The following is a 24,990-nucleotide window of genomic DNA, read 5'->3' as shown; positions in this document are numbered from 1 at the left end:
AAGTATTAAATTTGTGAGCTAAATACACTTTCTTCCTTCGAGCTTGGAGGGAGACTTTCTGGGTCTAATTTACGCTTGCGGGTTTCAAAGCCTTGCTTCACGTCCTTGAGTTTCAGCTGGAGGCTATCCGATTGCTTCTTATCGAAATGACTGTGATTTTTCTCGAGGATGTTAGAAATCTCTTTCAGCGCAATATAGCCGACCCCATTGGGCCCGAACCCACTTTGTTTGCATGACGCTTTGAAACTCTGGTTATACAGCTGAATTTTCATGTTCAACTGCTCAACCTCTGATTGCGACCGGTTGCTTTTGATCGTCTGTGCTTTCACGAAATAAACCATAGATAGTAGCAACGGAGAGATCTGTGAAAACTTCTCTAGGTGAGCAGTCTCGAATTCCACCGGCTGCCCCTCATCGGCGAGTATGTATCGCACAAAGATGTCCAGTGTTGAGCTCACTAATACATTTGTCTTGTACAGAGGTTGCATTTGTACCAATTCGCTGTGAAGTATATTCTTTAACTTCAAGTATTTGGCATAACGGTCCATCAGGACCTGGTAATCCTCGTCAAACTCCGAAACGTTGAGTAACTTCAGTCGTCTTAGGTTGTGGATCGTTAGTATCACTAGATTGATTGTTGCAAGAAAGTATAGCTGATTATGATAATCTTTGGCTTCCTGTAGACAACCTCCCACTCCGCTCGCTGTTTGCTTGTAGGAAGCCAAGATAGTATCGCTGAAAAAATTGTAGTCATTGAGCTCTGTTGAGGATGAGGAATGGAGCTCTCTGAGTTTGATGTAATAGTGCATTGCTGCATCCAAGTTGTTCATTCTTTGGCTCTGCAACGCAAGCAAAAAGTACACCTTATCTACAATTTTGTGGTAGATCACAAGCTCCTGTGAGGAAAATCGACCTGCATTGTAGTCATCGATGAATTTCCACAATTGTGGGAATTCGTCCCTGTTAAAAGAGTGCCACTGGTTACATTGGAATTTGGCAAGCACCTGATAAAAATTAATTAATAAGCCAAAGTACTTTAATCGAAGTACTTTGGCTTCCATCTCATTGCTGGAGATCATGACATGCTCGCTGAGTTCATAACCAATGTATTTCTGACATTGTGCAAACAACATTTCCGTACGATTCTTGCCGTCCCACGATTTTATCACGTACGAGACACCACAGTAAAAATAAGATAACATGCTGAACTCGCGCAAGGTCAGCCAATTGATCTGTAGCGGTAGTGTAAAACTTTGGTGTGCTATATTGACGTCAACGGGGATAGAAAACCGGAAGTTTCTAGCCCAAGGTTCCAAAGCCTTCAGCTCTCTGATTAAAGCATCGATTTTGCTCATTTTGCTTTTCGTGCTTTTGAAGTCATCATCCTGAATGGATATTAAAAGGTCCAAAATTTGAGTGATAGCCTTGAACTGCGGAGGCTGGAATTTCGTATAATGAGCGTAACTTTCTAAAGACTCTTTTAGTCTGCCGTATTTTTGTAATGAGTATTCTATCGAGTTTCCACGAAATAAATGGAATTGAAGCTGACACACAAGAATCAACTGAAGAAATCCAAATGTGTTCTCATTCAAATTATTCTCCAGTCTTTCAACAATGCGCTCATAGTTGCGGTAAATCTGATCTTCCTCAAAAATCATGCCAAAATATTGAATCTTCAAATACTCTATTATGCTTGTCAAGGTAATGCTATTCAGAGATTCGTAATGCTGTGCTAAGCTCATGAAATAAGAAAAGCTTGTCCTTTTGCCCTTCGAGTGGTCTGTCAAATATTGTATCTCAAAGTTTAAAAGCTCCAAACGAACTTGATACTCCAATGACTCGCTTCTTTTGGCGAGTTGCAATCCGCGACTGCAGTAATCTGACGCGAGATCAAGGCTTGTAGTTTCTCTAAGTAAGATTTCTGTAATTTTATAGTGGATGAAAACCTCGTCTGCCAGCGTAAGTAAACCCCTGTACTGTTCAAGGGCATTGAATAGGCAGCCGAGACTAGCCCTCACGTAATTGTTGTACTCCTGTAACTTCTCTTCTGCTTGCAGCGATGTTGATCCCTTCTTGTAAGCCTCATCGAGAAACCAGTTAGACAGTTGTATAAGTTTTTCAAGCTTCTCTAAACCCGTCGATGGCTTTGAACCGCGTTTGCATGTGTCATCCTCAGTCATTTAACAAAACCAACGTGATAATTGATTCAGATAAAGGGAGATTTTATTTTGTACCAGTAAGAATACATGACATCTGTACACCGTCATCCTCGAATGAGAAAAAAGACTCGTCTGGTGAAATTTGCCACCCAGAAGACCAGACGCTTCAAAGTCATGGCAATGGAGGCGCACAATGTTTGAGAGCTCATGGAGCAGGTTAGCTACCATGGAAAGTTACCTTTGACGTGCTCTTTACCTGCTATTTGCCGTTTGCTTGAATTCAGCGGTTACCCTACCGCTGGCAAAAAAAAAATGCAAAAAATATCGAGAGTATAAATAGGACCCAATCCCCCCTTATTGACGGAGCGAATTTTTAGCCTCAATTTCGGTGCAAGGGTTTTTTCAATAGTGCACCAATATCCTTAGAGATCTGATAAAGCACTTTATCTCATTAGGAAAGGAATCATTTGGTTGAACATCTTTTCCCGAAAACAATCGATTTATAGTTGGATGAGTTGTAATATAGATATATCACGGTTGTAAACATGGATTCACTCAAACTCCCAACTACAGCAGCTAGGGCAAAGGCATTTACTGCCCAAGGCTCCTTAGCCTTCCCTATGATGACAACAGACATGGTCAAAGATGAATCGCAAGATACAGACAAATACGATATCCTGAAGAAGGAGCCAGAAGAGAAGATGCTCGATATGAACGATCAGGTGGCTGACGATGCAGCAGCATCAGGAATAGTGCCGACGTTACAGAATATTGTTGCCACTGTGAACTTGGACTGTCGCTTGGAGTTGAAGACTATTGCTCTTCATGCTCGTAACGCAGAATACAACCCAAAGCGTTTTGCTGCAGTTATTATGCGTATTAGAGAGCCAAAGACCACAGCCCTTATATTCGCTTCGGGAAAGATGGTTGTGACGGGTGCCAAATCGGAAGATGATTCGAAATTGGCTGCCAGAAAGTACGCTCGTATCATCCAAAAGCTTGGTTTTAACGCTAAATTCACTGACTTCAAAATCCAGAATATCGTTGGCTCGTGTGATGTCAAGTTCCCAATTAGACTCGAAGGGCTAGCATACGCTCACGGAACTTTCAGCTCGTATGAGCCCGAATTGTTTCCGGGTCTCATTTATAGAATGGTGAAGCCCAAGATTGTTCTACTTATTTTCGTTTCAGGGAAGATTGTCTTGACGGGTGCAAAACAAAGAGAGGAGATTTATAAGGCGTTCGAGGCTATCTATCCTGTTCTTAGCGAATTCCGCAAGAGCTAGATTGCATAACTTACTGTATACTATGGAGATAGCTATGTCTGGGGTTTTTTTTATTTTTATAAAAAGAATTGCACAGCCCGTGCGCGATTTTGATCAGGAAAAGAAAAAAAATATTTTCTAGCGTAGTCAGGGGAGAAAGCAAAAAATCAAAATTGGGTTTCGTTTTGAAGAAAACAAGGATTTTGAAAAAATAAGCAATCTCTATCACAACACTGTGCATAGAAAACGACCTATCTTTGGCTGATAACGCGTCCACGACGTATCTCAGATCCCTATAAGCGTTGTCCTTCGGAACCACCTCGACAACCAGCAGTTTGACCCCAATTTCCTTCGGCAGTGGAGAAGATCATCCTACTTTAGAACACACGTCTGTATGTCATTATCAGAAAAATCCATCAATACAGTTGGTACTGATTCCAAAACTAAGAGTGAAACACATCTGGAAAAGCCTTCCACGGGGAAAGGCATGATTAGCAACAAAGCCAGTCAACAGCAACAACCTATGCCACGCCCTATTTTGTTCAAAAGTGGCAGTTCTGCGAGCTCGATCATATCGAAGCAGTCAAATCTGCCACCGTTGAACACCACATTCGACAAAGCCCAAAAAAACACACAGCCAATCTCGCAACCAACACCCTTGGGGGACTCGGTTCCATACACGCCTTCGAGTCAGGCGCACACTTCTGGGGACTTGACTTCTGAATCAAGTACGCCTATGAAATCAGCTAGCTCCATTTCATTCCAGGTACCCACCGTCAACCCTCAGAAACACCGTGGTTCCATCAGTGCTCGACCTTCAACTACTAAACTGTCCCTCCTCGAATCTCCAGCTTCTGGAGTCCCAAGTTCAAGACAGCCTTCTGGCACTCATCCTCCTATTGCACTGGGTCATGAGTTACCCCACCAAGTCAAACATACGGATGTTGGGTCGTCGAAAACAACCCCTACAACAGCTGTACCACTTCATTCCGCTCTCGGAAAAGAGTCAAGAGAGCATAGCGTTTCGTCAATCCTTAGTGACAAACACCCAAGCTCGCATTCCTCACCGAGAAATCTCTCGTCTCCCTCTGGCGTTACTTCCCCTGTGTCTTTTGACCTGGGTCGTCAGTCATCTCAAAACTCATCTGTTGGAGGCGACACTCTTCGAAACGAGATACTGTTCCAGCCTCTTTCGAACGAAAACCGGGTGCAATCTCCTCCAATGGCTTCCAGAAAGAAGACTACTACCACGCCCAAAACAGTGGTTTCCACTCCAACCGGTCCGGTGGTCCCATTCACCGAATATCTCAGCAAGGAGGACGATGACAAAATTCATATTCTGATCGGTGCTACTGGCTCGGTGGCAACCATCAAGATTCCAATGATAATTGACAAGCTTTTCAAGCTCTATGGAGTAGACAAGGTTTCGATTCAGTTGGTGGTTACGCAGGCCGCAGAGCACTTTTTGCATGGACTCAAGATTTCTACAGAGGTGAAAATTTGGAGGGAGAACGAAGAATGGTCGACACCAATGACAAGGCCTGGTGACCCGATATTGCATGTTGAGTTGCGAAAATGGGCAGACATTTTCCTGATTGCTCCTCTTTCAGCCAACACTCTTGCCAAAATTGCCAATGGTATTGCCGATAATCTACTCACGTCAATAATCCGGGTGTGGAACCCAGCCATTCCTATCATTATGGCTCCCGCAATGAACACTCTGATGTACACACACCCGATCACAAAGAAACACTTTGCTGTCATAAAGGAAGATTTCAAATTTGTTGAGGTGTTGAAACCGATTGAGAAGGTGCTCATATGCGGAGACATAGGAATGGGCGGAATGAGAGAATGGAGCGAGATTGTTGACATTCTTTACCGGAAGATGAAGACATTACAGGCAGAAAAGTTGAGAAAGGCAAATGAGAGGATTGAAGAGGAGGAAGAGGAAGAGGAAGAGGAAGAGGAAGAAGAGGAAGACGATGATGAAGACGATGAAGATGACGACGACGACGACTTTGACGATGACTTTGATGACGATGAAGAGGATGACGTGGAGTCCACTGTCATTGAGTCAAAGCCGTCTCGTGGATGAACTCGCATTTTCATGGTGTATTACGAACGGTCATGTAAAAATAATGTACCACTTAATTGCGCGGTGTAAAAAATAAAAATATCTGGCATGGTTTTTGCTTTGAGGTGGAAGATAGGCCTCGGTGTTTTAGCCGCCTATTCTGGCTATACCACCTACATATATGTGAGGACTCAACTGGAAATCCGCAGACGTCAGGAGACAAAAGCAAAACAGCTGGAAGCCGGACATGACGATTGCGATAACTGCCATTATGACACTTTGCTGGTGAACGGGCGCTTTGAAAATCCGTTCCCGGAGTACAGGCCACAGACTCTGTTTGAGTTTTTCGCAATGCGTGTTCTAGATCTGCTCGAGTTTGGGAGGCGTGGCGGATTGCCGTCCTCGAAAGATGAGTTGCGGTCTAGTTTGCCAATCGTGAAGCCAGATACAGAACTCTTGAAAGCCACTGCACACGGCAGAGCCACGCAGCACGAGGATGAGCTCCCGCCACTTTCCGATCGGCTCACTTTCACGTGGTTTGGGCAGTCTTGTTCTCTGCTGCAGGTTGGCAATGTGTCATTTCTCACTGATCCGTTGTTCGAAAATCATCTCGTCAATAAACTGTTTGGCCCCAGGAGAATTGCCCCCGCTGCGATGTCTCTGGACGAGCTGATGGAGACGGTAGTAATACCAGAGTTTGTTCTTGTGTCGCATGACCACCCTGACCATTTGGAAGAGGAATCGGTGAGGAAGATTGGCAACAAGTCAATTTGGATTGTTCCCGTTGGCGTGCGACATTTTCTGGCCAAATACGGGGTGTCCAACGTGATAGAAATGAACTGGTGGGACCGGGTTCCGCTGGAGACGAACACACCTGATAAATACGAGATTGTCTGCGTTCCTGCCATGCACTGGTCGGGAAGACAGCTGATAGACACTAATAAAACGCTCTGGTGCTCGTTCCTGATTCTGCGAAATAACAAGTCGATTGTGTTTCACTGTGGCGATACAGGCTACTCGCCAGACCTGTTCCAGCTCATTGGACGAAAATATGGTCCTGTGAAGCTCGGTGCCTTGCCCATTGGCCAATATTGTCCGCAGTGGCACCAGCGGCCTCGACACATCACTCCCGTCGAGGCAATTCGGATTGCCAACGACATGAGCATTGAGAAGATGGTGGGCGTGCATTGGGGAACGTTCATTTTGAGCTCCGAACAGTATTTGGAGCCAAAACAGAAACTGGAAGAGTTGGCTCAGATACAGGGCCGCACCAAGAGCGTGCTGGTGCCTGAACACGGACAAACAATGGTCTTCGACACGTCCAGCATTGACTTACTGAACGAAAAGGACCCGATAGAGGTGAACGGTAGCAAGATATATAAATAAATTCTACTACTTAGTGGTCTTGTTGCAGAAGTTTTTCCATTGCCTCGAACTCTTCCTCCTTAATTGGATACGAGTGAGTCTCTACGTTTGGGAAAGTGCCTGATTTGACGTCCTCCACGTAGTGTTCGATTGCGTTGACGGCCTCAGAATGGAAATCCATGTATTTCTGGACGAATTTGGCGGTAGGAGAGTCCAGCATGCCAAGAAGATCCGCCTGCACCAAAACCTGCGCCGAGGTTCCTGGGCCGGAGCCGATGCCAATGGTTGGAATATCCAGCTTTTCAGTAAGATACTGCGCGACCTTGTGCGGTATACACTCCAGAAGAAGCATAGAGCAGCCAATGTCTCTGAGGTACTCTGCCTCTTTTATAATATTTGCGGCATCCTGCGCTTTTCTTCCTTGCACCCTGTAGCCACCAACAGCATTAAATTGTTGAGGTTTCAATCCTATGTGACCCGTCACAGGTATTCCAATCTCTATGAGCCGTTTTATCTGCTCGCCATGCTCAAACCCACCTTCGACCTTCAGCGAGCCGATTTTCCCTAATTTCATGAGCTTGACTGCTGACTCAACGCACTGTGAAACACTAGCCTCGAACGATCCGAAGGGAAGGTCAGCTATGACAAACTTTTGATTTACCCCTCGAAGAACAGACTTGCATGCGTAGTAGTAATCGTCAAATGGAATTTCCAGTGTGGATGCATATCCTTTGGATACCATGGCCAAAGAGTCTCCAATCAAAATGATATCCAATTTCTCGCTCGAGTCTGCTATCCGACCAGTAATGTAGTCATGAGCTGTGATCACCGCCAGAGGCTCCTTGGCGTTATACAGTTTTTTGATGTCTGTCAACGTCTTCTGTCTGACGGCTACGTGAGACGAATAGCGAGCCCCTAAATGCGGGGCCAACGATCTAAACACGGAGAAGGAGCTCATTGATTTTTTTTTTGAAATATTTTTTGTAATCTAAAACGGGAGCAGTAATGCGGCTCACTCTAAGCCCAAGACCATTTACCTTACGTGGGGGAGAGGGGCCCCTATGAGATACAATGTGCTCCGTTGGAGCAAGATGCCGAGCAAGCCTTAAATTCGTATACCTGCCAAAGAAAATAAATAATCACTTTTGTGGAAAGCTAGGACAACTTATCCTTGAGTTCCTCCCTGGCATAACGCAAGCCACAATAGCCACAGGTTCCAGGCATATCCTTGTCGAGATTTATATAGACCTTAGGGTGGCCCTGGAAGATGTCTGTTCCGCTACAGACCGCAATGTTGTTGTGTATGTATCTAATAGGCTGTTGGGCAATCAAGTCTATTGCTGCTTGCGGGTTAGGCTGTTTTGTGAGGTCCCTGCCAACGAAGCGAACATTGGTCTTAATAATATGGTCTTTAGATGACTGGCTAGGCGACCATGTTGCAGCTCTATTTGGTGCCTGTGCAATCTCAATTTCGTCTTGGCCTTTCCTGGTAATTGGAGCTGTTTTAGGCAGCGTTAAAGAGGATTTCTTTCGAGTTTGTAGGGCAAACTGGCACGACCGTCTGAGCATAAGGGATAATTTTGAAATCAAATAATTTCCCCACAATTTTTGCCGGGTAAATTTTGTACAAGTATAAACCCTAGATGCTATATAAATCGACCAAGTCCTCCAAAGCCTCCAGAAGAAAACGAGCCTGGAGGACCAGGCGGACCTTGAGGGCGTCTGAAACTTCCCTGTCCCGGCAGCCCCATATGTCCTGGAAGTCCAGCACCCAAAAGGTCGGGGTCCTCGTCAGGCCCCAGCAACGGATCATCGTACCTTATTCCTGGAGTTGAACCCCCCAAATTTCGATTAAAAAGCGGATCAGAAGAAGTTGGATGCATACCCCCTCCCTTTGTAGGATTTACTGCAAGAGGATCCAAATATGGTTTGAAAGGGGGATCTTTCATACCGCCTGGATAAAGATCGTTGACACCTGCTTGTGCATCTGCTGATGGAAGTGTCTGGGACCGGCTGGACTGGATTTTGTGTTCGTCCTCGAATGGAGGGGGTGCGAGAGCGGCAGGGAGTGGTCTTGGAGCGGGCGATGTATACGAAGGGGTAGGAGTGTGATCTTGTGTTGCCTGGTTGGATGCATCCGCAGAGATGCCTGTCACCGGCTCCTGCGGCTGCGTAATATGTCTTTGTTTATCAGTATCGGACTGCGTGGGGGGTTTTGACTCCTTTGGAAAAAATAGCCCAAATTTATCTGTCACCATGGCGAGTAGGCGATCTACCAGACAGGAATCGATATCGTCGATTTCAGTCGGATACTTAACAACAGCATCTTGGGGCCATTTCAGAGAGGCGGTGTACGTTATTTGAGTTCCGTCTGTGTCCTTTCTGAGATTCTCAATAGTGTAGATATCGTTGCTCTGAGTTACGATCGATTTGCCCTCGGGCGCAATAACCGATATGTGGCTGTCTGAACGATCAATTGAAACAGGCTGGATATTGCGCAACTGTAGGAAGTCCTTGTAAATAAGGCCAAGCAGGTCTAAGTTGTCTTTAAGCGAGCCCATTGTATAAGATGAAGTTTTTATTTAATTAGCTGATAGCGAGAGAAAATGTTAGAAAAAATAATATTGCTTTAGGGCGGAACAGGTTCAAGATTGGAGGAAAAAGAAAGTTCCGACAAGTGACTTAGCTTGCACAATTCTTCAGTAAGCCCATACCATTTATCAGACCGTTTGAAGCAATAATAGGTGCCAAATGACGACTGCCGTTCCCCTAATTTATTCATTCCCTGAATTCAGCGGAGTGGCTGAGGCCGTCGCAGACCACATAGTGGCGGCCCAAAACCATGCTCTTTACGGCGATTACAACAGGAAAAAGAGCTTGTCAGATACGAATATTGCGTCGCAATTCAGCGGTGCGGCAGAAAGCATGCGTTTGACCAAAAGTGTGTCGGAACACCACTCAGCCAGCGGAAACGGAACTAATACTTCAAGTTCGTCTAGAGAGCAACGGAAAAAGAAGAAGGAGGAGAACAGAAGGTTCCGCATAGGTCTTAGTGGAGGATCATTAATTAATGTGTTGCGCGAAGGACTGCTCAAGCGACAGGACGTTGAATGGTCCAAATGGGACGTTTATTTTGCCGACGAAAGACTGGTTCCTTTTGACTCGCCTGAGTCCAACTACGGAAAAGCCAAATCACAGATATTTGACAACATACCACCAGAGAAAGGATATCCCAACATTTTCCCTATTGAAGAAAATCTTTTGAACGACCCACAGGAATGCGCAGACACTTACGAGAAAACTCTTATCAAAGGCTTTGCTTCTAAAGACTCTGTGAAATTGCCTATGTTTGATCTGATTTTGCTTGGATGTGCTCCCGATGGGCATGTTGCATCTTTATTTCCTAATCACGAGACTCTTAGAGAGTCGTATGCTTGGTGTGCGCCAGTTCTAAATGCTCCTTCAGGGCCTCCAACGAGAATCACCTTGACCGTCCCCGTGATTTGCCATTCGCACAGGGTGATGTTCGTGGTGGAAGGTGCCACCAAAGCGCCAGTCATAAGCACGATCATGGAGAGACCTGACAAGGGGCTTCCCGCTAGTATTATCAACGAAAAGGCTGCTGGACGGATTGCATGGTTCGTTGACGATGATGCTGTGAAAGACGTCGTGGGTATCACTAAGAAGAGATACAAGTTTTTGGTCCATTCTGAATAGATGGGTAGAGTGCAGTTTCCATGGTTCAGATTGTAGTGGCTAAGTTATCCAGTGTTATAATTTTTATATGTGGCTGAGCTGAGAACACAAGAAACACAAAAAACATATCGTAGTTTGAAGATGGTAAGTGTTCTCAATCGGTTTTTTGCTAATTGGTATAGTGGTTCCCAATAGCGTTTTTCTTGGTATCTACCTTTTTGTTATCGGGACTCGCCATCAATCATTTCATCCAGCTCTCGAAACAGCCTCTGTACCTATCGGTAATTTTGGTATTCTCGCTCTTCTTACCTTTCTCCATCATATTCCTTCTTCCTGTCGACCTGATATCCACTTCCGCTGACACATACAAACAGTTCAAGGAATCTATATTTTACTTGAACCAGCCCACTGTGCTATTCCTTTGGAAATTCAACTATTGGACCACCTTTTCGTTAACATGGATCATCCTGCCCTTTTTTCAATACTGGTTTGGATCTGGATATTACAACCGGGGCGATCGCTTCAAGTACGCGCTAATTGAGCTTCTGAAGTTCCAAATGATTATGATTGCCTGCGGGCTTATCATTTTTTTCTACATCCTAGTTAGACACACATCTTGGCTCAATTTCAAATTTCTCAAGTCCCTGGTTATTACAGTCAGCCATATATATTCGCTTGTTTTAGCCTTGTGGCTTATGGCACACGGTCTCATATATCTGCCACGGCATGAATGGGAAACATCCGGAAACTACTCCAACCAGCTGCATAAACTGTACCTTAAGGTTCCAGAGATAAACGAGCAGCTGGAGGACACAAAATTCGAGCTCCGTGAACTCTGCGGGAAAATCAAGACATTAAGCCATCTCGATAATCTTGAATACAGAGACTGGATCCTTAAGCTTGTGGGATCTATACCCCCCGAATTCAACGAAATGGTTTATCATGGTGTCGAACCGTTCACCAACGCAGAGCTGAACACGAAACTGCTCAACAAGCTCTCTAAGCAGTTGAAAGAGCTGAAATGGAAATACAATCATAAGCTTATCGAACTCAAAATCACCGTTGAGAAAGTGATAGCTCTGGAAGATAAAGTTAACGCACAACTGCTTGGAGAATACCACCCAAGACTGGGAAAACCTTGGGTATCGAGCCCAAAAGTCAATTATTACCTCCATCAATACGTAAGGCCCTTCCTGGGGAAATTCCTTTCGCTATGTTTGATCGTGCTATCTACTGTTATTGTGGAATCAGAAACGTTTCACGGCTTCCAGTTCTCTTTGATCAAACGCCTGATAGCTGCAGCCACAAAAAATGCCACCAAAATCTACGTCCAGATCTTTACGATTTGTTTTCTGGTTCTGACGTACATGCTCGTCTGCGCCATGCTGTCGCTGTCACAAGTTAAAGTCTTCAATATATACCATATCGAGTCCAATCAGTCGTCAGACCCGGTGTCCATGATCTTCTTCATCAGCTATGCGTGCCGTCTGACCATCCCCCTGAGTTACAACTTCCTAATGCTGCTGGACGCGAAATTCACCACCAATTCCTCGTTCCAGCTCTTTTTTGGCAACTCCATCCAGCTCATCTCCTTGGGTAACTTCCTCAATGACCTGCTTCCCCGGCTCATTATCATCCCTATCCTGCTCACAATGTTTAGGTTCTGGGAAAAGGCAAAAGCTTGGCTCTCGCGTGTTTTCCTCTTTGATTACTTGATCAGAGAACTGGATTTCGAAAACGACGATCTTGACACAGCGGAGTACAGTGGCGATCTTGAAGGGCGGCCAGGATCACAGTCGACACGGGAGAATGCGCGGGTCCATGAAAGCAAACAGATAATACAGCGTCTTTTAAATTCAGATCAACGTTTTTCGAGCACACCAATCAGGCCTTTGACTCTCTCGAATAGCACAGCGTCTCAAGAGCAACCGCTTACGTCTTTTCGCGAATTTGTTAGCCGTCTATTCTCACGGTTACGTTTTCGCGGCCCAGCTTCTCAGTACGAAGGATTAAGAACATACAACCTAAGTTTAGGTACGGACAACGGTAGCAGACGAACTAGCTCCGACACAGGCATTTCGCTCAACACTAACATCTCGTTCGACAACGACAACCGACTGCTTCGGGATGACGATATCATGCTTATTGACGAGGACGACGTCTCCGAGATATAAACATGTAGCAACGCTAATAGATCGAAACGGATACACCTCGCGCCATACTGTAAATAAAAAATACACGGGAAAACCTACAAGCTTCGGGATAAATTTGTGTTTTCGATGGGCCGGGTATGCTATTGAGAATGAGACGAGGATTATGGAAGCCAGGCATGGACAGAGTGCCGAGTGGGAGTTTTGTAAGACGTTTATCTCAGCATTTATCGATTATCGCTCCCAATTCCTCTCAGAACTCGCTTATCACGTTCAATGTTAACTTGCTTAAAGTGCCTGCAAATTACGGTTATTATACCTCGAGAGTCAATCGTATGACAAACGAAGATTCACATCAAGTAGGAGTCATGGATATAGACTTCCAACAGAGGACGGTATCTCCGGATGGGATAGAGGCAAACGAGGAGCTGGAGAAAAGAATAGGACAGATCGATGAGCCAGAGTATAAAAACCGTTTTGAGCACAAGAAGGTTTTTAGCTTTAACATTTTTGACGGCCATGGCGGCACTGAAGGCAGCACTTATGTGCGAAATCATTTGTTGGAGAATATTGAGAGAATGAACATTAGCGACGAAAGCATCAACAAGCTATTCAAATTCTACCAGAAGGAGATTGGAGGATATTGGAGACGTTGGGTACGTCGCAAAAACCTGCATTTCATCAACAGCATGGGGCTAGAAAGCTATCTAGTATCGCCAGAAGGTAAATACACTATCCGCGATCCAGAGCTAGAGGAGAAAAAACTTTGGGATCTGCCAGAGTTCAAGGAGATGGTTTCTGGAGAAGATTTCTTCAAGATCCGGCTTCTGCTAGGGTTTTTGTACACCGACTACCAATTTCTGAACTACGAGGATAAGATTAATGACGCTAAACATAAGGAACGTTCTCACCTTTTGAACGCCGGCTCCACAGCCACATCTGCATTTTTTTACACCATAGAGAAGGACAAGTCGAATCTAAACGGGTATTTTTACGAGCCAGACGTGCTGAGTCGATTGGTAATTGCGCATGTGGGCGATACACGTGCTATTCTCTGTGACAGGGACGGCGTGGCAAGGAGTCTGACCCAGGACCACCATCCTTCAAATCCTATCGAGTCGCGCAGACTGACCAGATACAGCGCAGGGCTAATGATGACCGACTCTTTCGGGGAAGAACGTTTTGCAAATTACGCCAACACGCGGTCGTTCGGCGACCTCACAGCCAAAAACATTGGCATCACAGCTGAACCAGAGATCAGTGAATACCTGATTGGCGATATGAGAAAAGTCCAAAAGTACAAGCGTGACAATAAATACTATTTAAAGAAGACCAACATCCTGGATTTTGGCGGGGACGAGTGTTTCCTCGTGCTTGTTAGCGACGGTGTGACCAGCATGCTTTCCGATCAGGAGGTGGTCGACGTGATCATGAGCACGACAAATAACAAGGGATCGTTGCGGGGCACGCCAAAGGAAGCCGCTCAGGAGGTAGTACAGTTTGTTGAGTGTATTGGGGGTATGGACAATGCGACATGCCTGGTAATCAAGCTCGGCGGCTGGGGGAAATGGCCAATACTTGATCGAACAGGTCCTCTGAGGGAGTCCAAAATGATGAGTGGACGCAGGGAAAGATGAGCATCTCGAAATTTGGAACGCACTTTGTCATTTCGATTCTATGTACAGTAAGTTATTTATTCTTCGTCTGGGTGTATTTGAACCGTTTTCGAGTGTGGGAGAACTCACCGAGCTTAGATCCCACCATGTCTTCAGTAATGTTTATATGAACATAGTCTTTTCCGTTGTGGACTTGAAATTTGAGTCCCACAAATTGAGGCAGTATAGTGCACGATCTAGCATTCGTTCTAATGGGCGTACCGTTCTTCTTCGCCTCAGCAATCGGTAAAGGCACAACAAAGGGACCCTTCCATGCAGACCTACCCAATGCGACAAAAGACAATCTCATGAGGAATAGTTTCGGTTGATAAATTTTTCGAAGCGGTTTTGGACGATCGACGTGATCTGTCGCTTTGGTTTTTTGATCGCCTGTATCTTTTATTTAATTATACATGTTCCACCTGGCTCAAAGTCTTTATAGCTCGTACACGCGCAAAGACGAGTACTCGGTGTTGATTTTGGGACTGGATAATGCGGGCAAGACAACCTTCTTGGAACAGCTCAAATCCATCTATGTCCCAAACTACAAAGAGCTACGGCCGGAGCGGATTCTTCCCACCGTGGGTCAGAATGTCGGCACAATCCAAGTTCATGGCACTCTGCTGAAATTCTGGGATGTTGGGGGTCAAGACAGCCTCCGAGAATTGTGGTCAGAATATTATTCGAATTCGCATGCTATTGTATTTGTCATTGATTCGTGCGACAAGGAAAGACTGGTGGAATGTTCAAACGTTCTAACCGGCGTGATGAGCAACGAACTAATAGAAGGGCTGCCCATATTGATGCTGGCCAACAAGCAGGATAGAGAAGACGAGACTAAACTGGAGTTAGTGGATATCAAAGAAATATTCAACCCGATCGCAGAAAATTTAAACGCAAGAGACTCAAGAGTGCTTCCAGTCAGCGCAATAACAGGTGAGGGGGTTAAGGACGCTATAGAATGGCTGTACACAAGGCTGATTCGCAACAAGATGAACCGTCCCCCAAAGAAACATTGAAGGTGTCGGGGTGTGAGCAAATTTTATTCATCGCGAGCAAATATTTTTGGCAGAAACCCAAAAATATCATGATGTCCATAGAGATATAAAAAGGCTCGCTTTCAGAGCCCGATTTACAGAATATTAGTTCTTCATCATGAATATGGATATGGACTCCTCCACTTCGTCCCACATGGACATGTCTATGACTTCTGCCACTAGCTCCATGGCAATGGCTACCGCATCTCCATCCAGTTCTATGGATATGGACATGTCCATGGACATGGGCATGAACTACTATCTGACCACCCATTACAATCACTACCCGGTAATTTTCCACACCTTGCGTGCCAGCTCTGGAGCTGGGGCCTTTGGCATTTTCTGTGTGCTCTTCTTTGGTGCCGTTTTCTTCAGAGGTTTATTCTTCCTGAGCGCTTATCTGGAACAACGGGTGTTCCACAACCTTACGAACGCGGTCTTGATTCAAGAAATAGACAATTGTGCATGTGATCCAGAAGAGGACAAGAAACCCGATTCTAGTGGCGGAACCCTGCGCGCCAACTCCCTCGGCCTTGGTAAGATCATCAGACAGACGTTCTGTCCGGGATTAGGGGAATTGAAAAGAGATTTTATTAGACTACTTATCGCCTTCACTGCGACGATGTTTGGATACGCATTAATGCTTGCAGCCATGAGCTTTGTCCTGCTCTACTTCTTCGCAATCTGTCTCGGAATGGCTTTTGGAGAGATCTTCTTCAACCGCTTGTCTATTGTACTTGGAATCAACAAAAACAGCTCCTTGTGCGGATCGCTCCACTAGGCCAAACGCTTGTATGTATACTCCGTTAATTGATATTTCAGATTATACTTAGTCGTCTTCCAAAGGTAACGAGTCAAGCTCGTCGACCAATGACGACAGCTCGGAAACGACGTTCTTGTGGTAGTTGAGTTGAATTTTCATCAGCAACTTCAACAGATTTAAACCTTCAACTGGCTTGATCAGCGTTTTCATCGATTCCACAGCAGATTCTGTGGCACTGACCAGCTCGTCCTCGGCATTTTCCAGTTTCTTGGACAGCGCAGGCGGAATTTCGACAGACTCGTCCCCACGCTGCACAGCCTTCACCTCGGCTCTGACGGTGTCAAAATTGAGCCTTGATGTCTCCACTTGTTTTCTCAGCTTGGCAGTGTTCAAAAAATCGCCATTCAGTGTGTTGCGGATTCTGTCATTGACCTCCGTGATCACCAACTTATCTTGCTCCAGTCTTTCCTCTCCGATTCTGGTTTGGAACTCGCTAATCTTGAGCAACGCCTTGCAGAGGGACGACGATTCCTCTTCGCTGGTAGACAAAACTTCGTTTGCACTTAGACAAGCTTTGGCCAATTGGTGTGCAAAGGTCTTCGGGGTGTGATCCTTTGATGATGCCAGCAGCACAGCTTCCGCTTCCGATGTGGTCGTAGCCTGCGAAAGACCGGTAAACTTCTCATTGATTAACTTTGTGTAATCATGGATGGACTCTTTCAGGTTCGGAGGATAGTCATAACTCTCAATTTCGTACTGCTGGGTGATGGTCAACACCTTTTTGTAGAAAACTTTCAAGTTATCAACTCGTTTTTCCAGATCCTTGTATTCCTGCGGCAGCTCCGAGATATCGTCAATGGACCCAAAACGCTCCTGCAGAGACCTCGTGGTCCGCTTGAGAAGGGGCGATATATTGGAGTTGAGCGTGGAAACCTCCTTTTCCAAGTTGACTAGATTGTCCTGCAAACTTGAGGTGAGATGTTGAGTCGTTTGTTGCAAAGACTGCTGGATTGACGAAAGATCCACTTTGGGGAATTTGAACGACATCGAATTGAAATTAGGTTTTATCTTGTTTGGCTGTCTTTTATTTTATTTTGGCAATGCACATCCGTACACCAACAGCTAGCTAATGTCCTGGTGGCAGGGTGGGTTGCAGGACCAAGGCCTTAGCAAATATTACAAAGCGAGATGAGATACCCGAATCTGTTGTGGAAAATACCAAAATCTATAATTTATACATTACACATCATAGCTGCCATAAATGCTTCATTTAATCATGTTGCTCATACAACTCATGTTCTAGGGAACCACTTCTCAGATAACGATGTCGAGTGACTGGTCCGAGGGGAAAGGAAGCTGTGGACAGAGGTTATTCGTGGAGCAACACCTCCACCAATGCCTGCGGTGTAGCCTTTTGCATGCGCTGGAGCTGGAGTAGGCCTCACACCGGCAGTGTAGGAACTGTTGCGTTCGTCTTGATGTCTTGTTTCGATGCCTGCTGTGTATTTGGAGGATCCAGGGCTGCGGGAACGGTCCCGAATGCCTGCTGTGTAGTTTTGCTTGGTAGATTTGTAGCCGTAATTATTAGACACCATGATTGATCTTGTCATTCCGCAGGTGCGAAAGCATCCTTTTATATTGCTATCGAAACGCCTTCGGATCCACCTCGGACATATTGTTTCCTTGTGGCTCGCCTTTATGATGTATAATCAATCACGATCGTGCATGAAAAAAACGGTTTTGTGTGACGTAAGTGTCTAGAAATTGTTCGAATATTAAAAATCCAGCAATGTTTACAAATCTTATTAACTCATACAATCGTAATATTCAGTCACATATCCTATACGTGAGGAAAAAACAAAACACAAAGAAAGTGGTACTCTTGGCTTTGCGGATCAGTTGAAGATCTTTTTAATTTTAGTGCTCAACTTCTCCTTTTGTGGGTGTGCCTGTTCGAACTCGTCATAATTTAAAATCTTCGTGTTAGACTCACCTTGGCGCGGCTGTCCTGAATAAGCCTCGTCGCCTTTCTGGTGCGCCTTACTGGATTGGCGGAGATCCGACGTACCTGCAGCGCCAGATTCTCCACGTTTATCCTGAGTAGCTGCTGCCGCGGCGCGGCTAGCCAAGGCGTTCTGATCTTCATTCAGGTACTCGTTTCCATGAGCAGCTTGACCGCGATTCTGGGTTGGAAGGTTGTCTCTGGTGCCAGGAATATGAACATTCTGGCCGGTGGACGTTTGCTGGGTAGCTCCATAAGAAGCTCCCTGTTTTCCGTAGCTCTGGCTTTGGCTTTCTAAGTGGTCCTTCGGGCTGCCTTGGCTCTTGGCGGCAATTCCTGCCCCAGTTGCACCACCGGCTGCACCATAATCAGATCCAGAGGCGTACTTGCTCTGTCCTGTGGTGTCAGAGAATCCTGCGGTGTATGGAGTTTCCTTGTCATCTCTCACACCCGCAGTGTACTGGTCCTTGGCATGGTGCGGATGGGTGTCACCAACACCGGCAGTGTAGCCAGAACTCAAGTGAGGCTCGTCTCCACCAACGCCAGCAGTGTACTTGTTGGTTTCCGGCTCGTCGCGACCCGCAGTGTCCCCAACACCAGCAGTGTACTTGTTGGTCCTCTGAGTGTGGTGCCGAGAGTTGTCTCCACCCTGGAACGTTTCTCTAAAGCCACCTTTGGCAAGCTCTGGGTCTTTCTGAGCAGAGGCATTGGCTTGTGTGGCAGAATCTTTGCCAGCTTCTCTGCTACCAAGATAACCCGCACCAGCGCCAATGGCGGTTCCTGCACCGGTAGCATAGGCAGAGTATTCACCGTGACCGGACTTGTCGAGATGTTGGCCACCTTTCTGCGATAAGTCCTTGGCCTGGGAGCCGACTTTGTCGTAATCAACCTGCTTTCGAGGGTTCTTAGGGTCCAAAGAGCCAGGCGCCTTATCGTCGGTCTGGCTCTGGCTGCTATACGAGCTATCGTATGGATCATTTTGCGTCTTGGTAACACCGGGTGCGGCTCTCAATTCCTGAGTCGAAGCGTCGTTCTGCTTGGTCTGCTGCTTTCCGTGGCTGCTGTCGTGGGAAGCGGCCTTGTAACCAACAGCAGAAGCCACAGCAGCGCCAATTCCGGCACCTATTCCTTTACCACCTCCAGCATGCGATCCACCGTGGGCAGTCTCGTAGCCCAGCTCGGCTTGTTTCTGGGCAAACTCAGGCCGACCCTTCTTCTCGCTTTCGTAAAGCCTGGAGGAGTCAGACTTTAGCTGATCGGCGTTTCTCGTGGCAAAGCTGTCATGGTGCACGTCCTGGTAGACAGTACCGTGTTGGACAGTATTGTCATCATTTTTCTTGTTGGACTTGCCCCATTTGCTAGACTTACCAGACTTAGAGCCAGCTCCGGAGCCAGAACCATGTTCAGACGAGTCAGAGGTGCTGCTTGTCGACTTTTCGTGGTGACCAGCAGTTGCTCCCAAACCTGCACCCGCAAAAACTCCAGCAGCGGTTTCGGTAGTACTATGGTGGTCAGAATTCGACTTGGAAGCGGCTGTCGTGTTCTGGCTCAGGTCACTGTACTTGTCATGAGCTTTATGGGACGTTCCTTGAGTACTTTTGCCGGCTTGCTCCCCAATTGGGTGTCTGTAGTCTCCCAGATCAGCAGGAGCAGTGGCTCCATGGACAGGGTCTGTAGCAGCGGCTTCGGTGGTATTGTAGCTGGTTGGTTTACCTGACACAGAGCCAGCCCCAGTGGTAGCCCCAGTGTTGGAATATCCCTTATCACGGGCATTCTCCTGCTTTGATGCATGGGCATTCGAGCCATAGCCTTCTTGAGTCTCTAGAACCTGGCTCTGCTTAGGATGATATGTCTGGCCTGGTGCACCGGCTAGTGATCCAACCCCCGCTCCAGGAACTTGAGGACCTAAATTCTTGTCTGTAGTGTCGTGTTTGGAAGCAAGGTCAGACTTCTGATTCCGGCCGTCAAATTGGTGATCGGTGGTTTGACCTGCATAGCCTTGTTCTGAGCTCAAAGTCTTGCCGTGAGATCCAGAGTTGTCAAGTTCACTGTGTGTATGAGTATTCGAAGAGCCATAGTGGCCGGCAGCTGCACCAGCCCCAGCTTCCGCAGTAGCTCTACTCGACTGAGAGTCGTTGGCGTTCTTTGTGTCGGTGGGCTCGACAGGAAGTCTGCGGGCTCTTTCTTTGTCAGACAATCCCTTAATATTGTCCTGGGTTCCACGAATATCTCTCTCGTCGACGACAGGGTCGACTAGCGAAGAATATTTCACATTTCTGTCGGTAGGAATAACTTCAAACTCGTTTCCCTGGCTATCAACATAGCTGTGTGCTTTTCCGACCTGTTTCTCAAGAGTCTTAGTCGACACGGAGTTTTTGGTGGCATCCTCGCCAGCCAACGGCTTGTCCTTAGGAGAGGTTGCACCTTCGGAGCTACCACCAATTCCAATGGCAGACATCAGCTTGTTGGCCAGTGATGGCTGTTCGGCAGGCTCTCCGTGAGCTTCGCCTTCTGATGCCTTGAAGGTCGGTGAGGTGGAGTCGTAAGTCTGCGATTGCGAGGTATAATTCGAGTCTCCAGCGGAGTAATCTTTTCTCTCCTCAAAGTCAAAGGATCCAGGAACACTGGAATGTTGCACAGATCTTGGCGTATCCTTGGAACCAGAGAGCCTATCGTAGGCATTGTGCGCATTGTGCTGTGCCTGATTCGTCCAAGACTCAGCTTTTGGTGTACTAGATTTCAAGTCAGCCATGATAAAGATAAGAAAGTGTATAACCGAACGACACAACACTATATATAGAGCTGTCTCCACATTATTGCTCTGAGCAAGGTTGCCATATGGCTTTTCTTTTTGAGAGGCAGCAATTTCATTATGACATCAATGTCTCACATGTCACATGTCCAAAGGTAAAACAGCGTGAGTTGCTACCACTATTGCTTTTGACACAGCCACGAATAATTTTATTAAGCGCACTAATTTTAAGCTACCACAGTGAAATTTCAGGGAGTTGGAACGTCAATTCTCGTTCCAAGGCTCGGTATATATCGGTACTGCGGCGTATTCGGTGTCGTCGTCCAGAAGTACATTATTTTGCTCCCCAGTGTTGCCGTCAGAAGGTCCTGGGGTAGGCATTGGAGGCAACTCTGACGGAGGGCGGGCATAGTCCAGATCATTGAGCTCCGTTGGGGGCTCACTGGGCATCAATGCCTGCTCGCGCAGCCGAAGCACCTCTTTTTCGTTGACCGGGGAACTTTCCGGGATTGCGGAGTATTGTAGCGATGACGAAGGTGGACTGGAATCCTGCGGAGAAAGCGGCGAATCTATGGACGTGCATGGTGTCTGTGGGACAGAAGAAGAATGACGGCTTTTTCTACGCACCCTCGACTTTCGTTCTGTACCAATGACAATTTCGGAGTTGAGTGTAAGAACATTTTTCGTTCGCTTCAGCCTGTCCACGTTGTAGATATTGTTGGATGTGTCTTTCTGGATAATCTCATCGTCCATGAACCCTACCTGGGTGGCTCGTATCTTGGAATTTGAAAGGTTTACAAGGACCTCGATGTAATACTGGAAACTCACCATATTCGCGGTGATGGTCGGGAAACAATCGACTGGGACCCTCAGGCTTGTCGAGATGTCACTTGTCAGCGTGACAGGGTCGACAATTAGCGGGACGATGGACTGGCTGAGATCTTTTCTGTACGATTGAATCTCATAATCTTGACCCAGATCCAGCCGACAAATTCTTATCAGAGTGACTATTATTCCCTCTGTGTTGGCTATCTTCTTGTGACACTTCACGTGCAAACGAACGGGTATTGATTCGCCGCGCAAATACCCCATTGACGAAATGTTCATCTTAATTTGGACGTCGCTGTCGAGATTGTCTTCCATGGATTCCGACGAAGCAAGCGACGACGTGGACGATATCGACGACAGTGATTTGTTCAGTTTACCTTTTGTGGTCTTGAATCTGAGAATTTTGGGCTGAGGTTCGGGCAAAAGCGCAAGGTTGATGGGCTTGACAATACTGAACATCTTTTCAGACGTTGCCAGTACAACGTCTGGGTTATCTCGCTCAACAATGGTGCATTTCAGACCGTATTTAATTTCACCCTTCTCGAACGAAATGCTGGTGTACGCGTTCCGCTTGGGTAGCTTGATAATAAACGGAAACCGATGTTCTCCAAACGTGAGTGCGGTCTCTTCAGAATCGCCATACAGAAGGATTTTGTGATTGAACAAACTTTGTTTTTTATCGGAACGCAGTGGCGATGTGGAGTTCACCTTGATATGGCCTTCCAAAGAAAGACTTATCATCAAATTCATCACATTCTTCTTCAGTATCAATATAATCTGTCCACTCAACTCCTCCCCCGGTCGGTATAATTTGTGGGGATTGTCGAGAACAATATAGAACTCCTTCACAGCATTTTTTGGTTGAAGCGGCCCGCCCAGAATACGCGAGGATTTATGCGGGAGAAGCTGATTCACGGCCTTTCGCATTAACCAAAAAGATGATAATCAATATTCTCTTGCAACACAGCCCTAAAAATTCGTACTCCTACGCGCAGCCTCAGAAAATATCGGCGCAGTTTACCGATTCCTTTGTTATAAGCGGCTTGGCCGAAAGGATGCGGCGAGGGCCACAGGCGCAAAAAATAAAATGAAACGTTGCAATTCCGATACCGGGAGTCGAACCCGGGTCTGCCCGGTGAAAGCGGACCATGATAGCCGTTACACTATATCGGAGAGTTACAAGGAGTTGGAACCCTCGCTACATACAAGTGTCTTTAAAATGGGATAACTCAAAACTAATTTTCAGGAAAATTAGTTGAATCTCGGCTAATGACTAGACTTCATAAAATAGGGTGCCGTTTCTTTTCGGCCACTACCCGTTTGCTTGCAGAAGTGCCGCAGCCTAAAAAGGAGCTTCCTCGGTTGTCGCCGGAGGAGTACAAGGCGCTGCGCGATCAGTATTACAATAACAGAAATAAGCAGAGAGGCCAAACGGCGACTAATTATTCACTCTCGCTCTTCCTTGGTTTTCTGACTCTTTCTTTTGCCTCTGTGCCCCTGTACCGTGTTGTTTGTCAGAAAACTGGCTGGGGTGGTACCCCAATGACCGACTCCTCCAAGATCACCCCGGATAAATTAGTCCCCGTGGATACTGATCGAAAAATAAGAGTCTCATTCACAGCAGAGACGTCACGTCTATTGCCGTGGAAGTTTGTTCCTCAGCAGAGGGAAGTGTATTTGGTTCCCGGAGAGACAGCGTTAGCATTCTACAAGGCGAAAAACACATCAGACAAGGATATCACTGGTATGGCGACTTACAGTGTGACGCCAGACCATATTGCACCATACTTCAACAAGATCCAATGTTTCTGTTTCGAGGAGCAGAGGTTGAATGCTGGGGAGGAGGTGGACATGCCGCTGTTTTTCTTCATTGACCCTGAGTACTCACAGGATCCATCCATGAGAAACGTGGAGGATGTTGTTCTGCACTATACATTTTTTAAAGCTACCCACGATGCATCCCATGAGCAAATTCTAGCCGAAGCTCAAGGAAAAAAGGGTCACGACCAAAACGAATCCAATAAAGACTGATCTGTATATACTCTAGTCCCATGAACAATTAATTATTCAGGGCCTGAAATCATAATTTTGATGGACTTTCCTTCCTTGCTGAAGTCGTAAGCTTTTTTGACGTCCTCGAACTTGAATCTATGGGTGATCAAAGGCTTCACGTTCACTTTCGAGGAGGCGATTAAGCTGACAGCAATCTTGTAGTCATCAACAGTGTACCTGAAGACCCCAGTAATCAGTAGTTCTCTCTCTGCAACCTCAGCAATAGGGAATCCGTCCATGGTCTGTCTTCCCATACCAACCTGGACGTATCTTCCTTTTTTCTCGAGCAACCTTATGGCATTTGCAATGCAGTACTGGTTTCCGGTAGCATCCATGGCCACTGATGGGCGTTCGCCGTCCCAGGAATTTTGGATGAACTCCAAAATCTCCTCAAAAGTTTTATCTTTGGAATTGATGGCATGGGTTGCAAAACCTTTAGAAACGGCAAAGTCAAGTTTCTCACTGACGATGTCAACAATGCACACCTTGTTAGCACCAAATGCCCGTCCAACAGCAGCACAGAGCAATCCAATTGGTCCAGCACCAAAGACAACCAGGTTATCACCAATCGTCAATTTGGCCAGCCTAGTAGCGTGAGTGGCAACAGAAAGGGGCTCAACCAGCGCACCTTCCTCCAATGAGACGTTTTCAGGCAGTTTGACACAAAAATCCTCAGGAAGAAGATAGTATCTACAAAGAGTTCCATCGTAAGGAGGAGTTGCAGCAAAAGCCATCTCCGGACACAAGTTGTAGTTGCCACTCTTGTATTCATAAGAGTATCTGGAGGGAATGCCCGGCTCGCAGGCAACCCTGTCACCGACCTTCAGAGTTTTCACTTCAGAACCAACCTCTACAATAACACCGGATGACTCATGTCCCAACACCATTGGTTTCTCCACGATGAAAGAGCCAACGCGGCCGTGTTGGTAATAGTGAACGTCGGAACCACAAAGCCCAGTATACTTTATGGCGATCTTAACATAATGAGGATCTTTGATTTGAGGAATTGGTCTATCCTCGATAACAATTTCGCCAATTTTCGTAAGAACAGCAGAAGGATTGTTCATGGCCGATGTTTTGGAAAAAATCTGATGAGATAAATTTCGAGGAAAAACAGATTTTATGGGGTAAATAGGGAAATAAAACGGAATGCTTAAGCAAAACAATGTAGTCCCCACAAAAATATGTATAG

At 46.2% G+C, this 24,990-nt stretch overlaps 18 protein-coding genes and 1 non-coding gene across 19 annotated transcripts; 9 read left to right on the top strand and 10 right to left on the bottom strand.

Annotated features, from left to right (window-relative positions):
• Positions 1-5: 5 nt before the first annotated feature.
• On the bottom strand, positions 6-2,180 carry OGAPODRAFT_92425 (uncharacterized protein; the record flags this gene model as incomplete). The annotated part of the gene is made up of 1 exon (XM_018357156.1): positions 6-2,180. One exon carries the CDS (start codon positions 2,178-2,180, stop codon positions 6-8), a length of 2,175 nt encoding a protein of 724 aa, XP_018211925.1.
• A 524-nt stretch (positions 2,181-2,704) lies between these two features.
• On the top strand, positions 2,705-3,445 carry OGAPODRAFT_46226 (TATA-box binding protein; the record flags this gene model as incomplete). The annotated part of the gene is made up of 1 exon (XM_018355514.1): positions 2,705-3,445. The coding sequence occupies one exon, from the start codon at positions 2,705-2,707 to the stop codon at positions 3,443-3,445; it is 741 nt and encodes a 246-aa protein (XP_018211924.1).
• A 138-nt stretch (positions 3,446-3,583) lies between these two features.
• On the top strand, positions 3,584-5,569 carry OGAPODRAFT_15529 (uncharacterized protein). Its single transcript, XM_018353792.1, has one exon. The coding sequence runs from the start codon at positions 4,161-4,163 to the stop codon at positions 5,517-5,519; it is 1,359 nt and encodes a 452-aa protein (XP_018211923.1). The 5' UTR covers positions 3,584-4,160; the 3' UTR covers positions 5,520-5,569.
• Positions 5,570-5,601: 32 nt separating this feature from the next.
• OGAPODRAFT_81427 (uncharacterized protein) lies at positions 5,602-7,776 on the top strand. Its single transcript, XM_018356524.1, has one exon. It carries the CDS (start codon positions 5,607-5,609, stop codon positions 6,882-6,884), a length of 1,278 nt encoding a protein of 425 aa, XP_018211922.1. The 5' UTR covers positions 5,602-5,606; the 3' UTR covers positions 6,885-7,776.
• Positions 5,602-7,821, bottom strand: OGAPODRAFT_97555 (uncharacterized protein; the record flags this gene model as incomplete). Its single annotated transcript, XM_018357958.1, has 1 exon — positions 5,602-7,821. One exon carries the CDS (start codon positions 7,819-7,821, stop codon positions 6,895-6,897), a length of 927 nt encoding a protein of 308 aa, XP_018211921.1. The 3' UTR covers positions 5,602-6,894.
• Positions 7,822-7,918: 97 nt separating this feature from the next.
• On the bottom strand, positions 7,919-9,458 carry OGAPODRAFT_15527 (uncharacterized protein). Its single transcript, XM_018353791.1, has one exon. It carries the CDS (start codon positions 9,119-9,121, stop codon positions 8,510-8,512), a length of 612 nt encoding a protein of 203 aa, XP_018211919.1. The 5' UTR covers positions 9,122-9,458; the 3' UTR covers positions 7,919-8,509.
• OGAPODRAFT_6624 (uncharacterized protein) lies at positions 8,019-8,432 on the bottom strand (the record flags this gene model as incomplete). The annotated part of the gene is made up of 1 exon (XM_018355815.1): positions 8,019-8,432. One exon carries the CDS (start codon positions 8,430-8,432, stop codon positions 8,019-8,021), a length of 414 nt encoding a protein of 137 aa, XP_018211920.1.
• Positions 9,459-9,469: 11 nt separating the features above from the next.
• OGAPODRAFT_75091 (uncharacterized protein) lies at positions 9,470-10,677 on the top strand. Its single transcript, XM_018355970.1, has one exon. It carries the CDS (start codon positions 9,615-9,617, stop codon positions 10,578-10,580), a length of 966 nt encoding a protein of 321 aa, XP_018211918.1. The 5' UTR covers positions 9,470-9,614; the 3' UTR covers positions 10,581-10,677.
• Positions 10,678-10,685: 8 nt separating this feature from the next.
• On the top strand, positions 10,686-12,774 carry OGAPODRAFT_15525 (uncharacterized protein). The gene is made up of 2 exons (XM_018353790.1): positions 10,686-10,703; positions 10,742-12,774. Exon 2 carries the CDS (start codon positions 11,255-11,257, stop codon positions 12,731-12,733), a length of 1,479 nt encoding a protein of 492 aa, XP_018211917.1. The 5' UTR covers positions 10,686-10,703; positions 10,742-11,254; the 3' UTR covers positions 12,734-12,774.
• A 57-nt stretch (positions 12,775-12,831) lies between these two features.
• Positions 12,832-17,737, top strand: OGAPODRAFT_15521 (uncharacterized protein). The gene has a single exon (XM_018353789.1). It carries the CDS (start codon positions 12,862-12,864, stop codon positions 14,344-14,346), a length of 1,485 nt encoding a protein of 494 aa, XP_018211914.1. The 5' UTR covers positions 12,832-12,861; the 3' UTR covers positions 14,347-17,737.
• OGAPODRAFT_92416 (uncharacterized protein) lies at positions 12,832-17,737 on the bottom strand. Its single transcript, XM_018357155.1, has one exon. The coding sequence runs from the start codon at positions 17,209-17,211 to the stop codon at positions 16,231-16,233; it is 981 nt and encodes a 326-aa protein (XP_018211913.1). The 5' UTR covers positions 17,212-17,737; the 3' UTR covers positions 12,832-16,230.
• OGAPODRAFT_46847 (uncharacterized protein) lies at positions 14,778-15,383 on the top strand (the record flags this gene model as incomplete). Its single annotated transcript, XM_018355531.1, has 1 exon — positions 14,778-15,383. The coding sequence occupies one exon, from the start codon at positions 14,778-14,780 to the stop codon at positions 15,381-15,383; it is 606 nt and encodes a 201-aa protein (XP_018211916.1).
• On the top strand, positions 15,520-16,182 carry OGAPODRAFT_6620 (uncharacterized protein; the record flags this gene model as incomplete). Its single annotated transcript, XM_018355814.1, has 1 exon — positions 15,520-16,182. The coding sequence occupies one exon, from the start codon at positions 15,520-15,522 to the stop codon at positions 16,180-16,182; it is 663 nt and encodes a 220-aa protein (XP_018211915.1).
• Positions 17,457-17,759, bottom strand: OGAPODRAFT_6618 (uncharacterized protein; the record flags this gene model as incomplete). Its single annotated transcript, XM_018355813.1, has 1 exon — positions 17,457-17,759. One exon carries the CDS (start codon positions 17,757-17,759, stop codon positions 17,457-17,459), a length of 303 nt encoding a protein of 100 aa, XP_018211912.1.
• A 192-nt stretch (positions 17,760-17,951) lies between these two features.
• Positions 17,952-20,967, bottom strand: OGAPODRAFT_15520 (uncharacterized protein). Its single transcript, XM_018353788.1, has one exon. It carries the CDS (start codon positions 20,916-20,918, stop codon positions 18,060-18,062), a length of 2,859 nt encoding a protein of 952 aa, XP_018211911.1. The 5' UTR covers positions 20,919-20,967; the 3' UTR covers positions 17,952-18,059.
• A 215-nt stretch (positions 20,968-21,182) lies between these two features.
• Positions 21,183-22,673, bottom strand: OGAPODRAFT_92413 (uncharacterized protein; the record flags this gene model as incomplete). The annotated part of the gene is made up of 1 exon (XM_018357154.1): positions 21,183-22,673. One exon carries the CDS (start codon positions 22,671-22,673, stop codon positions 21,183-21,185), a length of 1,491 nt encoding a protein of 496 aa, XP_018211910.1.
• Positions 22,674-22,833: 160 nt separating this feature from the next.
• Positions 22,834-23,777, top strand: OGAPODRAFT_23094 (uncharacterized protein; the record flags this gene model as incomplete). Its single annotated transcript, XM_018355235.1, has 2 exons — positions 22,834-22,872; positions 23,169-23,777. The coding sequence occupies 2 exons, from the start codon at positions 22,834-22,836 to the stop codon at positions 23,775-23,777; spliced, it is 648 nt and encodes a 215-aa protein (XP_018211909.1).
• On the bottom strand, positions 22,848-22,919 carry OGAPODRAFT_t17. Its single transcript has one exon. It is a non-coding gene; the product is annotated as a tRNA-Glu (tRNA).
• Positions 23,778-23,809: 32 nt separating the features above from the next.
• On the bottom strand, positions 23,810-24,865 carry OGAPODRAFT_23093 (uncharacterized protein; the record flags this gene model as incomplete). Its single annotated transcript, XM_018355234.1, has 1 exon — positions 23,810-24,865. The coding sequence occupies one exon, from the start codon at positions 24,863-24,865 to the stop codon at positions 23,810-23,812; it is 1,056 nt and encodes a 351-aa protein (XP_018211908.1).
• Positions 24,866-24,990: the final 125 nt, after the last annotated feature.

Source organism: Ogataea polymorpha (assembly GCF_001664045.1).
Source record: "Ogataea polymorpha strain NCYC 495 leu1.1 chromosome Unknown OGAPOscaffold_2, whole genome shotgun sequence".
Lineage (NCBI taxonomy): Eukaryota > Fungi > Ascomycota > Pichiomycetes > Pichiales > Pichiaceae > Ogataea > Ogataea polymorpha.
The sequence above is the reverse complement of the archived record's forward strand: the minus strand, read 5'-3'. Positions and strand labels throughout refer to the sequence as shown.

Coding starts and splice junctions, on each gene's coding strand:
- OGAPODRAFT_15529 (XM_018353792.1), top strand. CDS start 4,161: ATGAAATCAGCTAGCTCCATTTCATTCCAGGTACCCACCGTCAACCCT.
- OGAPODRAFT_92416 (XM_018357155.1), bottom strand. CDS start 17,211: ATGTCGTTCAAATTCCCCAAAGTGGATCTTTCGTCAATCCAGCAGTCT.
- OGAPODRAFT_15525 (XM_018353790.1), top strand. CDS start 11,255: ATGGCACACGGTCTCATATATCTGCCACGGCATGAATGGGAAACATCC.
- OGAPODRAFT_15527 (XM_018353791.1), bottom strand. CDS start 9,121: ATGGTGACAGATAAATTTGGGCTATTTTTTCCAAAGGAGTCAAAACCC.
- OGAPODRAFT_15520 (XM_018353788.1), bottom strand. CDS start 20,918: ATGGCTGACTTGAAATCTAGTACACCAAAAGCTGAGTCTTGGACGAAT.
- OGAPODRAFT_81427 (XM_018356524.1), top strand. CDS start 5,607: ATGGTTTTTGCTTTGAGGTGGAAGATAGGCCTCGGTGTTTTAGCCGCC.
- OGAPODRAFT_15521 (XM_018353789.1), top strand. CDS start 12,862: ATGAGACGAGGATTATGGAAGCCAGGCATGGACAGAGTGCCGAGTGGG.
- OGAPODRAFT_75091 (XM_018355970.1), top strand. CDS start 9,615: ATGACGACTGCCGTTCCCCTAATTTATTCATTCCCTGAATTCAGCGGA.